The 15,493-nt window shown below is 38.5% G+C and overlaps 1 protein-coding gene across 2 annotated transcripts in view; it reads right to left on the reverse strand.

The window, feature by feature from the left end:
* ACTR10 (actin related protein 10) overlaps nt 1-15,493 on the reverse strand; it is a 35,349-nt gene that overhangs the window by 16,196 nt on the left and 3,660 nt on the right. Inside the window, exons 3-7 of one of the 2 annotated variants that reach the window (XM_055289243.2) lie at nt 11,232-11,314; nt 10,134-10,242; nt 7,810-7,916; nt 5,454-5,522; nt 3,846-3,925 (exon numbers count right to left, since the gene is read on the reverse strand). In XM_055289243.2, coding sequence (XP_055145218.1) covers nt 3,846-3,925; nt 5,454-5,522; nt 7,810-7,916; nt 10,134-10,242; nt 11,232-11,314 — 448 coding nt within the window. Of the gene's footprint in view, nt 1-3,845; nt 3,926-5,453; nt 5,523-7,804; nt 7,917-10,133; nt 10,243-11,231; nt 11,315-15,493 lie in introns of both variants that reach the window. The other variant, XM_055289242.2, reaches the window with a different exon arrangement.

Consider the following 15,493-nt stretch of genomic DNA (forward strand, 5'->3'; position numbering starts at 1 on the left):
ATTGATTTATGAGAACAAATTATTGATATCAGGGAAGACAGACATCTATAGCTGAAAAATAAATCATTATTTAATAAGCATAATTATGGCCTTCTTCCACCTGGATCTACGTTTGTTGTCAACTATAACTTTCAGTTCTGAGAGCCATTAAAATTAAGTATTAAAATTAGGTAAACTTAGAAACCACACCATTAAAATGTTAAGCCATAATTTTAAAAAAAAGCATATTTAATATTTAATTATATTGCAAAAGATTTTTATCTTTAGTAAGTATAACTTTAGAATTATTTATTATTTTACCTTTATTATCTCATCCTTTCCAAAGGCTTTTGTGTTTCATAATACAGTAACAATAGAACATATATGGTTTATAAATAAACAAACAGATATACTAAAGATAACATGTTCAAAGTTTTATTTTACCTGTGGGGCCAGTACATGATAAAAAATTTTTGAAGATTTCCTATCTTTAAGTGTTAAAATTTATCAAGAGGATAAAGATATGCCAGAAGATTTAATCCTGATTATAAACAGATGAGAGAAATGTAACTTGACAGTAAGAACCTGCAATTTAAAAATAAGTGCTAAAACCTACAGCATTCCACAACTTCAATGCTCTCTCTTGGAACATTTATATAAATTTTAACATGTGTCAAAGAAATTTGGTAATATGAGAAACTGTTTTCTTTAGGCAAATGTAAGGCAGGCCTGGAAATAAAGAGTTTAATTTAGCTAAGAGTAGATGCTGCTTTGGGAAAGAGCTACTTAATCATAAGGAGCAAATAATCATAAGGGGCAAATAATAACTATTTAAATTTTGCAAGTGAAGAATAGAAACAATAGGCATTCCCTGGCTCTGGCTCTAAAAAATCACTTACATTTCAGTTAGGAAAATAAGAAGCATAACATATTAATATAATTTAAACTGTACATTTTTCCAATCAGTGTACTTAGGTTAGCCTTTTTGAGTTACTATGATATATTCATTCTTTTTTAAACTAAGTTCTAAATACTAAATGGAAGAGGCTCATTCAAAGTTCACTTAAGGATACTCAAGCATATCTCAGACTTGCATGTAATCTTTGCTAAGAACCTGGAAAAGAGACATTTTAAATTTGTTTGCATTTCTTTTTGTTTTTTTTTGAGACGGAGTCTCCCTCTGTCACCCAGGTTGGAGTACAATGGCTCGATCTCGGCTCACTGCAACTTCCGCCTCCTGGGTTCAAGCGATTCTCCTGCCTCAGCCTCCCCAGTAGCTGGGATTACAGGCCTGTGCCACCACGCCCAGCTAATTTTTTTTTTTTTTTTATGTAGAAACAGGGTTTCACCATATTGGTCAGGCTGGTCTCGAACTCTTGACCTCAAGTGACCCACTCACCTTGGCCTCCCAAAGTGCTGGGATTACAGGCGTGAGCCACTGTGCCCAGCTGTATTTGCGTTTCTGATCCTACTAAGTGGGTGCTTCAGCAAATATTTGTATGATTTGATTCCACAATTTTGTAGGACTGCATGGCTATCACAGACTCAGATTGCGAGTATTAAAAGGAAAGGTTAGAATCAGTACAAGGTTGACTAGAAAAAGAATATCCAAGAATGTATCATTTATAATTTTATGGAAATATTATTGGGTTTAAAGACCTTTACAAAGAACATCTTGGGATGCTACATTGAATTTATTATCTTTGAACACCTTTTGTAAATCACCTGTCACCAAAATATACTAAGACATCACAAAGTTATCTGGAATTTGAAAGCTATAATTGGATCTACAGAATGAAAAATGCTATTAACTTAACTATCAATAGGGAACAACAGGAAAACATAGGTATGCCTAAGTGTCACAAAAATCTGGCTTTCCAACATATATTCAATGCCCCAGCACTACACTAGGTGCTACAGATTGAAAAATAAATAAGACAGGGATCCTCAAAGTCTCCTGGGGGAAACAAGTAAGTTAACAGGCAAATGAGAATGTGTCATATGTGCTATAATAAATTACTGCCGAGGGCTTAACAGAGAGGAGCAATTTATTCTGCTTAGGGAAGATGAGGAAGGCTTTACCATTAAGATGCCATTCCAGCTGAGTCATGCAGAGGGATCAAAAACCCAGCTAGGCAAAGAAAAACATCCCAGGGAAGGAAAAAGAATAAATGAAGGCACAGGGCTGTGCTAGGACTCACGGTGTCTTGACAACTGGAAGAAATTTACTGTAGCTTTAATAAGGAACAAAGGATAAAGTTTAGTGATCTAAGGATAAGAGGTAGAACAAACTCAGATTTGAAGAAACATTTATATCCAGCAGATAATTTGGATTTTAACTTGTAGAAGCTTACAAAAATTCTCAAGCAAAAGAGCAATGTAGTTATATTTATTCTGTGAAAAATTGGCTGAGCACAGTGGCTCAGGCTGTAATCCCAGCATTCTGGGAGGCGGGGGCTGGTGGATTGCTTGAGCTCAGGAGTTCGAGACCAGCCTGGGTGACGTGGCAAAATCCCATCTCTACAAAATGTACCCCCAAAAATTAGCTGGGTGTGGTGGCTTGCGCCTGTAGTCCCAGCTACTCAGGAGGCTGAGATTGGAGGATGGTTTGAGCCCAGGAGGTGGAGACTGCAGTGAGCCAAGATTGCACCACTGCCCTCCAGTCTGGGCAGCAGACTGAGATCCTGTCTCAAAAACATAAAAATATTTGTGGAAAGTTATTCCTGGCAACCGTGTGAAACAGACCGAATCCATCCAGAGTAGACTTCTGTAATAATCTAAGCAAGAAATGAGGGCCTAGATTAAAACAATGTCTTTGCTCTCAGGTATTCAATGGTGTGGAAGGTTAAAAAAAAAAAAAAAAAAAAAGAAAGAAAAATGAGATCTGAAAGAGATTTCTGAAGAATTGAAAGGCTATAATAACTCCCAGTTTTGTAAAACGGGAGACAAGGAAGATATTATCTTTATCTAATAATTGAAATGAATTTGAGGAAAGACATAATGTGTTCACTTTTGGAAATCTTAAGTTTGAGGTGCCTAGAGACATGCACAGTCTCTAATAATCAGTTGGAAATATGAATATCAAGCTCAGAAGAAGGATCAGGCCCAGTGACACATTTCAGAATCAACAGCACGCAGATGTAGAAGTTGTGGGAGTAGATAAGATCACATTTAAAAAGCCAGTAGAGAAAAAGGAGGAACAAACATTAGATCCCTAGTGGAATACCAGTAGAGAAAGCAAGAGCAGAGGAAGCCAGAGGAATATTTGGGGAAATAATAGACAACTACTAAAAGAAAGAATCCTGAAAGCCAAGGAGAAGAAAGCATTCAAGAGTACATGATGATCCACAATGTCAAAAGTTCTGGAAAGGATGACTAAAATCAAACTATCAAACTATTGAATTTAGTGATTAAAAGCTCAATGGTGAGCTTTTTTTTCTTATTTTTTTTGAGATGGAGTCTTGCCCTGTCGCCCAGGCTGGAGTGCAGTGGTGCAATCTTGGCTCACTGCAAGCTCCGCCCTCTGGGTTCACACCATTCTCCTGCCGCAGCCTCCCAAGTAGCTGGGACTACAGGCGCCCGCCACCATGCCCAGCTAATTTTTTGTATTTTTAGTAGAGACAGGGTTTCACCATGGTCTCAATCTCCTGACCTCATGATCCGCCCGCCTCGGCCTCCCAAAGTGCTGGGATTACAGGCATGAGCCACTGCGCCTGGCCAATGGTGAGCTTATAGTTGAAGCAGTGCCAACAGAGTGGCATGGGGAGAAAAGAGAATAATCATGCAATGGAGCAAAGACTAAAACACAAGTTGAAGAAACAAAAAGAGAGTGTAAACCACTCCTAAACCACTTAAAATGAATTTACCCATCACTGAGGGAAGGCTCTGTTCTTTAGCAGCACTTGTGTCAACAGTACATTGTTCCAATAGTTGAGTTTCCAACTCTCTGAAATTAAAAAAAAAAAAGTTACTGGAATGAAAATATGGAAACTGATATCCTTACTTGATACTTTTAACTACATAATAGATTATTATGCTTTTTTTTTGGAGACAGTCTTACTCTGTCGCCCAGGCTGGAGTGAAGTGGCGCAATCTCGGTTCACTGCAACCTTCACCTCCTGGGTTCAAGTGATTCTCCTGCCTCAGCCTCCCAAGTAGCTGGGATTACAGGTACCCGCCACCATGCCCGGCTAAGTTTTGTATTTTTAGTAGAGATAGGGTTTTGCCATGTTGGCCAGGCTGGTCTCGAACTCCTGATCTCAAGTGATCCACCTGCCTTGGCCTCCCAGAGTGCTGAGATTACAGCTGTGAGCCACCACACCCAGCCCGAGTATTATGATTTAAATAAAAATGATCTTCCTGCCAGGCACGGTGGCTCACGCCTGTAATCCCAGCACTCTGGGAGGCTGAGGCGGGTGGATCACCTGAGGTCAGGAGTGTGAGAACAGCCTGGCCAACATGGCAAAACTCTATCTCTATTAAAAATACCAAAATTAGCCAGGCGTGGTGGTGCGTGCTTGTAGTCCCAGCTACTCAGGAGGCTGAGGCAGGAGAATTGCTTGAACCCAGGAGGTGGAGGTTGCGGTGAGCCGAGATCACGCCTCTGCACTCCAGCCTGGGTGACAGAGCGAGACTCCATCTCAATAATAATAATAATAATAATAATAATAATAATAATAATAATAAAAATAAAGGTCTTCCCCATGTCATAAGTTTACCTATGTAGTAAACCTGCATTTGTATCTCTAAACAAATTAAATTAAGTTAAAAAAAAAGAAAAAAAATGTGGTACATATACACAATGGAGTACTATTCAGCTATAAAAAAGAATGAGATCCAGTCATTTGCAGTAACACTGATGGAACTGGAGATTAAGTGAAATAAGCCATGCATAGAAAGACCAATATTATATGTTCTCACTTATTTGTGGGATCTAAACAGCAAAACAATGGAACTCATGGACAGAGAGAGTAGAAAGATGGCTACCAAAGGCCAGGGAGGATAGTGGAAGGATAAAAGGGAGGTGAGGATAATTAATGGGTACAAAAAAATAGAAACAATAAGACCTACTATTTGATAGCACCACAGGGTGACTATAGACAATAATAACTTAATTGTACATTTTCAAATCATGTAAAGAGTGTAACTGGATTGTTTGTAACTCAAAGGATAAATGCTTGACAAGATGGATACCCCATTCTCTATGATGTGCTTATTTCTCATTGCATGCCTGTATCAAAACATCCCAGGTACCTCATAAATATATACACCTACTATGTACCCATAAAAATTAAAAATTAAAAAAAAACTGGTTTATTCTTAAAAATGAATATACTCGAAGCTAATAGAGGGTGAAATGAATAAAATTCACTGTCCATATCACAAGCCCTCTATTGATCACTGATCAACAAACAGATTAGCAACTGTTTTTGTGGCACAGGTGAAATGAATGTGTTAAATTCCAAGAAACTTACTTGTGAAGAGCTTTTCCTCCTAGGGGTAGTGCTCCCCAACAATTCAGAACTGGGATTCCTTCATATATCTATAGAGTAGTCAAGGATACTATTATTTTAGGAGATAAAATGTGGTTTCCTTGATATTTTCCTCACCTTCTGCAGTATTGTTCTAAATATGCTGTAGTGTCAAATTTTTATTTCTTATTTTTAACATAGTTACAGAAAAACCAAAGAGTAAGTTTTTTTTCATATTCTTCATCAAAGAAAACAGAATAAAAATACACATATGCACAGGACCACACACAATTCATTAGATACGGCTGGGGCATCTCATAAAGTAGCCACTAGGCCTGTGTAGCTACTTAATACATGAAATATGGCTAGTCTGAATTGAGATGTGCTCTAAGACTAAGCTACAGCCCAAATTTAGGTTTTAATACCAAAAAACCCCACTAAAATACCTCATTATAATTTTTGTATTGATGGAATATTGGAATATTTTGAATACATTGGGTTAAATAAAATATACTATTAATTTCATCTTTTCTGGTGACTTTTAAAATATGGCTCTTAGAAAACTCTATTAACTTTATTTGAGACAGGGTCTCGCTCTGTAGCCCAGGCTGGAGTGCAGTGATGTGATTTCGGCTCAGTGCAACTTCCACCTCCCAGGTTCAAGTGATTCTTGTGCCTCAGCCTCCCAAGTAGTTAGGATTACAGGCATGTGCCACCACACCCGGCTAATGTTTGTATTGTTCGTAGAGATGGGGTTTTGACAAGTTGGCCAGGCTGGTCTCGAACTCTTGGCCTCAGGTGATCTGCCCACCTCAGCCTCCCAAGGTGCTAGGATTACATGTGTGAGCCACAGCGCCCAGTCTAGAACACTCTAAATTGCATACATGGTCCACATTATATTTCTACAGGACAGAGCTGAGAGGGAAGTAAACAATATTTACTGTGGGTTTGCTAAGTATATTGGTAAGAGCATCAGCTTTGGAAACCAACATGGGTTTATATCCTGGCTACATGTTTATAAGAAGAGGAGTCAACTACCCATCCCAACTCTCAATATTCTCATTTATATAATGAGAATAATAATACTCATGTTGCATGGTTGTTTTAAGAATTAAACACAAAGTACTTTATACTAAAAAACACTACTGCTTGATTAAATTCCTTAGGAGTTAATGATTCTTAATTTCCTTCCATGAATATTTTTTCTAATAAATATACATGTAGATCTCAAAATTGCAAGAGTCTTACATTCATGCATGTCAACATCCTTTTCAATAAAGCAATGTCCACTAGGACAATTCTAAGAGATGCTTATCTATACTCTGCTTAAATATTTATAATGAAAAGAAATGTACTAGTTTATACGGTCAGTAATTCCATTTTGGGACACCTTGAATTATTAGTAAGTGTGGCCTATGGTCAATAATATAATTGTAAAATATAATAAAATAATAATCAATAATATAATAAGTATGGCCTATGGTCAATGATATAAAAACCACAGCACGTACTGAGAAAACTACTATGTGCCAAATCCTATGCTGAACACTTTATATATATTACCTCACTCAACTAACACAACTCTTCTATGAGATGGAAATATTATAATCCCCAATTTATAGATAAAGAAACTGAGGCCCGAAGAGATTAAGCTACCTGACCAAGTAGTAAAAAGCATAGCTGAGATTTGCATTGCACTTATTGTGTATTTGATTCTAAAACCCAAGCTTGTAAACACTAAGGCATAATGCCTTCAGGATAGCCTCTAGAGATGTAAAAAAAAAAAAAGAAAGAAAATACATATTCTTTTTTTTTTTTTTTTTTTTTGAGACAGACGCCCAGGTTGGAGTGCAGTGGCGCGATCTCTGCTCACTGCAAGCTCCACCTCCCGGGTTCACGCCATTCTCCTGCCTCAGCCTCCTGAGTAGCTGGGACTACAGGCGCCAGTGAGCTCTTCAGCTATGTGAAGGCTGATTTCATGTTGCCATTAAGTTTTGAAATCTTTCTGGATTGAACGTTCTCATTTCAGTTTCTCCAATTACTCTTTGTATGATTTCTTTCTTAAAACTTGACTATCCTAGTCAACTTGACACATCCTGATTTTTCTTTTAAAAACTGAACATAATATTCATGAGTTATACTCCTGGAGTATATCCTGGGACCAAATGATAATGATAACTTCTACAAAAAGTAAACTTAAGTCTTAACAATCCTGTGAACTTTTTCCACATTGTAATTCATATTTGTACATAGTAACCCAAAATAGTTCAGTACAATACAAATCATTTATAATTAGCCTAATTATTTAGTTAAAGTAGAGTAAAAACTGCAAAGGTGGCTGGCTGACAAAAAAGATATGGGTAACACCAGGCTTTCCCTATATCCACAATCTAGGACGATGGCAGAATTAATTCCAAGCGTCAGAAGAGCCATTAGATGACTTGGAGCAAGCAAGACAGATGGAACCTAGAAAATAACAAAATCAAAACAACAAAACCAGAATGAGTGTCATTATTTGAAGGCATTTGCCTTATATCCAAATCTATTTGAAAAAATTCACAGGAACATTATATTAATTTATATGGTAGTACCCACTCAACCATTTTATGAGGGTAATTAAGAACTAGTTTGTTGATTTATATAAATTCACTCAATAACCAAAATACACTGTAATAAAAACAGCTCAACTGTTTCATTCCAAAATGACAATTATGAAGCATTTTTCTTTATTCTTGTCCTCTTTTGGAAGGGAAAATTGAAAGGGATAAAAGAAGAGGTCTAGAGGCTGGGCGCAGAGGCTCACGCCTGTAATCCCAGCACTTTGGGAGGCCGAGGCAGGTGGATTACCTGAGGTCAGGAGTTGGAAACCAGCCTGACCAACATGGTGAAACCTCGTCTGTACTAAAAATACAAAAACTAGCTGGGTGTTGTGGCATCTGCCTGTAATCTCAGCTATGAGGCAGACTGAGGCAGGAGAATTGCTTGAATCCAGGAGGCGGAGGTTGCAGTGAGCCGATATCGCGCCATTGCACTCCAGCCTGGGCAATAAAGCAAGACTCTGTCTCAAAAAAAAAAAAAAAAAGAAAAAAGATAAGAAGAAAAAAGAAGAGGTCTAGAAACATAAATTTAGAGGAAGATGCTCAATTTAAAAAATAGAGAGATGCCTTTACCATTAAGATGAAAACAGAGAAAAAAAATTCTTCATTGTCTTTATTTGCAGTTTGTAATATGAACTATGTATTTTTACTTTTTCTTTTTATTTAAATTTTTATTTTTAACTTAGAGACAAAGTCTTGCTCCATTGCCCAGGCTGGATTGCAGTAGTGCAATCACAGCTCACTGCAGCCTCGACCTCCTGGGCTCAAGCAATCCTCCCACCTTAGTCTCCTGAGTAGCTGGGACTATAGGTGCATGCTACCACGTCTGGCTAATTGAACTGTAATTGGCAGTTAAAATTAAACCAAAGAACAAAATATACAAATAGTTGGCTCTGTGCAACATTTTTTTCAGTAAGAATTTGCCAGATCTGGTGGCATCCCAAATACTAGATATTCAATCAAAATATAAGAGTCCATCATAATCGAATGGCAGACAAAATAATGGCTGTATTTCCCTTATCTAAATAGATAAAGTAGGTATTCTAGTCATATAGAAGATAAGGATATTAACACAAACTCTAATTATAAATACAGAGAATATTCTACTTTATTCAGATAACAGCTGACACGACTTCTTGTTTTGCTTTATGTTCTCCCTACTGCAAATGAAATTCCTGGACTCATGACATCAGTAAGTACTGGAGGCTATGCAACCTGATTCCCTGTACCTGCTTTACAAAAATATAACTTAGAAATATTAAGTACCTTTACCTCATAAAGACATTGTGATTTTTGGTATTAGGTATGTTTTGAATTCAGTAGAATTTACGAAAATACATTTATATGTGCTTAATTTCTTATACACTTAACACATATAATCTTCCATTTTCCCTTGCTGATAAAACCTAAATTTCAAGGCAGAGATTTTTAAAAATTTAAATAATGAAGATTCTGGTCTACTATGAAATATACTAATCTTAAAACACATTCTTGGTCATAAAATAATCCTGACTCCTATAAAATCAAAGCTACAGGTAATATTACTTATATCAGGAGGTAAGACTCATTCCTGGCATTACCGACTTACTCTAAGGGAGGCACTGAATATTCCATTTTAAAGGAATTTGAAGCCTAAAATGACAGAATTCAGAACAGTACAACTAAACAATGGAAGCTAGAAAGATCTGGAAGAAACACATCACAAAGTCCACAGCACAGAATATACCTTTTAATTCTGAAAAACAAAAAAGTCCCCAAATAGAAAAACCTATATTAAAATAAATAAACAGTAATAAAAAGAAATCTCCAATTATGTAAGCATTGGATGAAATGCTAAAGCATGAAATAACCATACAAAGGAAGAAAATAAATGGCCAGTTTGAAGAATCTTCTGTCATCTGGTTCCCCAACTACACTGCGTGCCACATACAATAAGAGACAAAATAAGGGCTTTTATTAGTTTAAGTTTTGAATACCTACCAACAAAAAAAAAAGAGAAGAAAGAGTCCCTAAAAATCGGTAAGAATTTTATTGCTTCTCTTTTTATTTCAAAAGCAGTTTACTTATTTGATATAAAGACAGGTACCTCAAAATATTTGAAAAGAACACGAGTGAGTGTCTCTCTGAAGTGAGAAGGACATAATACTGACTCGATAATCACAACTCGGCGGTCTCTGGGATTCACCAATAGATGCCTGAAAAGTGACAGTTTTGGTTTTAAAAATAAGTGAAAGTTTTTATTCATTTTGTTAAGTCATACAATTTAAGAATAGTGAAACTGTACTACCTTAGCTTAAGATACTTTATCACAAAAAAAAATCTTCATTTTATTACCCCAGAAAGATAACATTTCTGACCTCTTACTATGTACCGTGCAGTGTGCTAGGAACTTCATTAACTTATTTATCTCAGAAACCTAAAATTATAGCCTACTATGATTACCCAACTTGAGCCATTATATAGATTTTTTTTTTTTTTTTTTTTTTTTTGAGACAGGATCTGGCTCTGTTGCCCAAGTTGGAGTGCAGAGGGGCAATCTCACCTCACTGCAACCTCGGCCTCCTGGGTTCAAGCCATCCCCAATCTCAACCTCCCAAGTAGCTGGTACTATAGATGTGAGCCACAGCACCTGGAGATATTTTCTTTATTTTTAGGTTACAATAGTAATATACGCTCACAAGGCTCCAAATATTACGACATGTAAAACCTGCAAAGTACAAGAACCTTATATTCCTACTACCCAGAACTACCACTGATAGAAGTTTGTATATTTTTTTCATTCTTTTGGATGTATGGGGGTATGTTTTAACAGAAATATTCATTCCATAGATGTGGTTCTTTAACTTGCTTATTTCAGTTATCAATATATCCCACACACCTTCCTGTACTACTACATACAGATGCAGAACTCTTTTTAAAGAGCTACCTGGTATTTCACTGTATGAATGTAGAATAATTTAATTATCAGTTCACTTCATTAATGAACATTTCATTTTCAATATTTCTTTATGTCTGCCAGTTTTCTAGTCTTCAAATATATTTTTGAAAAGGTTGAAATTAGCATGTAAAAATGGCAATAGAAGTCAATTTTTTTTTTGGCCTCAGATGTAATTCAACCAATTATCACTATGGCATTAGGAAAATCTATCTAATCATAAAAGCTAGAAAACAAAATGTATCTTACCTGAAATATAGTATGTGGATGAATTCCTTTAGGTAGGAATATAATTCTTCTGTATTGATATTATACTGAACAACTCTGACAGGCTGTAAAAAATTAAAATGATTTATTAATTTATATTAATAAAATAACCTCAAAATTAAGATTAAAATGTAATTATTTACTAATACATTTTCTGGGAATAAATTAAAAGCAATTTGTATTGAGAACATAAAAATTAAATACAGAATAATCTCTTAAATTAGGAATCCTTAAGAAATGGAATGTCTAAGATGGCAGAATGTTTTAGTCTGTGGTAATGGAAGTGTGTGTTCACAGGAAGTAAAGAGCATGGCTCACATGCATTTTTCCTCCATCTGACTTACCATTTTGGCTTGACTGATAAAAATCAGCATTGAGGCCGTGTGGTGGCTCATGCCTGTAATCCCAGCATTTTGGGAGGCCAAGGTGGGTGGATCACTTGAGGTCAGGAGTTCCAGACCAGGCTGGCCAACATGGTGAAACACTGTCTCTACTTAAAATACAAAAATTAGCCAGGCGTGGTGGCACGTGCCTATAGTCCCAGCTACTCTGGAGACTGAGGCAGGAGAATCACTTGAAAACCCTGGAGGAGGCTGCAGTGAGCTGAGATGGCTCCACTGCACTCTAGCCTGGGCAACAGAACCAGATTCCGTCTCAAAAAACAATCAAACAAACAAAAAAATTCCCAGCACTTTGGGAGGCCAAGGTGGGTGGATCACCTGAAGCTAGGAGTTCAAGACCAGCCTGGGCCAACATGGTGAAGCCCTGTCTCTACTAAAAATACAAAAATTAGCCAGGCGTGGTGGTGTGCGCCTGTAGTCCCAGCTACTCGGGAGGCTGAAGTGGGAGAATCGCTTGAACCCGGGAGGTGGAGGTTGCAGGGAGGCAGAGGTTGCAGTGAGCCAAGATCATGCCACTGCACTCCAGCCTGGGCGACAGAGTGAGACCCTGTCTCAAAAAAAAATCAGCATTGAATAAAAAGCATCAAAGGCTTCCTCAAATACTCAACTTGGTTCAGTCCCTGTTAGTCCAAAAACACTGATATCTTCTCTTTTGCAACATCGCCACACTGAATTACTTGTAAAATGTCCCCCTTTCTGCTAGACTATAAGCTCCATGCACAAGAACTATTTCTGGCTTGCTTATGATATCTCTTTCTTCAAATAATACAGTTCCAGGTACATAGTAGGTTGTTAATAAATATGTGTGATAAAAATGACAACAAATACCATTAGCACAAAAGCAGCCTACACACATATTACCAAGCCATGAGTGCTAAGTCAATGCTAATATATAACAATGGCTTCACTTACGATCCTCAGAAAGCTCTCAGTACTCTGATGCATCATTGGCAGACCTCTCTTCATTTACTCTTTCAAAAGTACCATCAGCCTAGCTTCTTGATTTTATGTGGCTTAAAGAAGATTCCAAACCATATATAGTCAAATATAAATAATTTTTTAGGTATCTGTCTTTTCAAATGAAGATAAAAGTTCATCTGGGCGCAGTGGCTCACGCCTGTAATACCAACACTTTGGGAGGTCAAGGCGGGTGGATCACCTGAGGTTAGGAGTTCGAGACCAGGCTGGCCAACATGGCGAAACCCCGTCCCTACTAAAAATACAAAAAAAAATTAGCTGGGTGTGGTGGCGGGTGCCTGTAATTCTAGCTACTTGGGAGGCTGAGAGAGGAGAATTGCTTGAACCAGGGAGGAGGAGGTTGCAGTGAGCAGAGATCATGACACTGCACTTCGGCCTCGGTGGTGATGGAGCAAGACTCCACCTCAAAAAAAAAAAAAATAAATAAATAAAAGCTCAAAGCACTAAGAAAAGTGGCAACAAGACTGTACAGGGTCTAATCCAGTCAGAAATCTATCTGGTAACACAGTAATGCCAATTGTTAGAAAGCAAAATGACATGAAAAATTAGTAAACAGCAACTTCCATCCCTCCTCCCTTTTTTTTGACATGGAGTCTCCCTCTGTTGTCCAGGCTGCAGCACGGTGGCATGATCTCAGCTCACTGCAACCTCTGCCTCCCAGATTCAAGTGATTCTCCTGGCTCAGCCTCCCCAGTAGCTGGGACCACAGGTGCCTGCCACTACACCTGGCTAATTTTTGTATTTTTAGTAGAGATGAGGTTTCACCATGTTGGCCAGGCTAGTCTCAAACTCCTGGCCTCAAGTGATCTGGCCACCCCAGCCTCCCAAAGTGCTGGGATTACAGGCATGAGAGACCACACCTGGCTTCCATCACATTTTTGAGAATCAAACCACCAATATCTACCATATTTCTGGCTTGTCCAAGGATTTGCAGAAAATTTTAAAATCAATGAAATGATTCCTTAATCAAGTGTAATTAAAAAGATTTCTGGGCCAAATGCAGTGGCTCACACCTGTAATCCCAGCACTTTGGGAGGCCAAGGCGGGCGGATCACGAGGTCAGGAGATAGAGACCATCCTGGCTAACACGGTGAAACTCTACAAAAAATTAGCTGGGCGTGGTGGCGGGCGACTGTAATCCCAGCTACTTGGGAGGCTGAGGCAGGAGAATGGCGTGAACCCGGGAGGCGGAGCTTGCAGTGAGCCCAGATCACGCCACTGCACTCTAGCCTGGGCGACAGAGCAAGACTCCGCCTCAAAAAAAAAAAAAAAAAAAATTTCTGATATATGTAAATGCCAAATATAAACTGCTGGTCTCATCTATTCTGCTATAACGTGTTTTTGTTGTTGTTGTTGTTGTTGTTGTTGTTGTTTTTGAGTTGGAGTTTCGCTCCTGTTGCCCAGGCTGGAGTGCAGTGGCACCATCTCGGCTCACCGCAACCTCCGCCTCCCAGGTTCAAGCGATTCTCCTACCTCAGCCTCCCGAGTAGCTGGGATTACAGGAATGTGCCACCATGCCCGGCTAATTTTGTATATTTAGTAGAGACAGGGTTTCTCCTTATTGGTCAGGCTGGTCTTGAACTCCCGACCTCAGGTGATCCGCCCACCTCGGCCTCCCAAAGTGCTGGGATTACAGGCGTGAGCCACCGCATCCAGCCAACATGTGTTTTTATAAAACCAAATATGCTTATATGCGATTGCTAAAAAAGGAAATAATGTCAGAATAATGTTATAGTTGTATTAGTTAATATTAGGCAAGACAAGCTAAAATTATAATAGAAGTATAACCTTCATCAAGAAAAAGAAAGTCATCAACTCAGTTATCACACAGGTAGATATGCTTTCAGATCTATTAATAAGAAAAGTTTCAATAACTCCCTACACCAGCAATTCGTGCCTCAAAGTGGATCCATGACTCTGTTGGGTTGCATTTCCTCCCAGTTGCCACTTAGTAACAGTCCCATTGGCTCAGAGCTTGCTACCATCTGCACTGACTCAGAACCCAATGGCTAACATTTTCAAACCATGACTTTATTTTTATTTGTTTATTTTTGAGACAGGGTCTCACTCTGTCGCCCATGTTGGAATGCAGTGGTGCAATCTTGGCTCACTGCAGCCTCAACCTCCTGGGCTCAAGTGATCCTCCCACCTCAGCCTCCTGAGTAGCTGGGGACTATAGGTGCGCACCACCTCCACGATTTTATTTTATTTTCTTTATTTTTATTTTTTTGAGGCGGAGTCTCGCTCTGTCGCCCAGGCTGGAGTGCAGTGGCGCAATCTCGGCTCACTGCAAGCTCTGCCTCCCGAGTTCACGCCATTCTCCTGCCTCAGCCTCCGGAGTAGCTGGGACTACCAGCGCCCGCCGCTATGCCTGGCTAATTTTTTTTTTTTTTAGTAGAGACGGGGTTTTACTGTGTTAGCCAGGATGGTCTCGATCTCCTGACCTCGTGGTCTGCCCACCTCGGCCTCCCAAACTGCTGCAATTACAGGCGTGAGCCACCATGCCCAGCCCACGATTTTATTTTTAATATTCTCTAAGATAGCCTCCAGCCACACTCAGCTGCCTGCCAATCCTATTTAAATTTTGTGGAGGCATCAATTATTGTTTTGCTAGTCCTCTGATTACAAAGTTACACAGGTTTTGTATGGACTACCTCAATCTTATTTTTCCCATAAGCCTGTTTTGTTTTGTTTTTTAAAAATGTACCATTTTGCAGAACAAAGGTATTTTCTGGAACGCATATATAATGTTACTATGGTAACAGCTACATCTAATTTTTTAACAAGTGAATTTTATAACATGCAAAATCATTCTTTCTACTGGTTGTAATTTCTAATCTGCCAAATTAGCTGTGGCAAGAAACT

The sequence above is a fragment of the Symphalangus syndactylus genome, chromosome 8, assembly GCF_028878055.3.
Source record: "Symphalangus syndactylus isolate Jambi chromosome 8, NHGRI_mSymSyn1-v2.1_pri, whole genome shotgun sequence".
In the NCBI taxonomy this organism is placed as follows: domain Eukaryota; kingdom Metazoa; phylum Chordata; class Mammalia; order Primates; family Hylobatidae; genus Symphalangus; species Symphalangus syndactylus.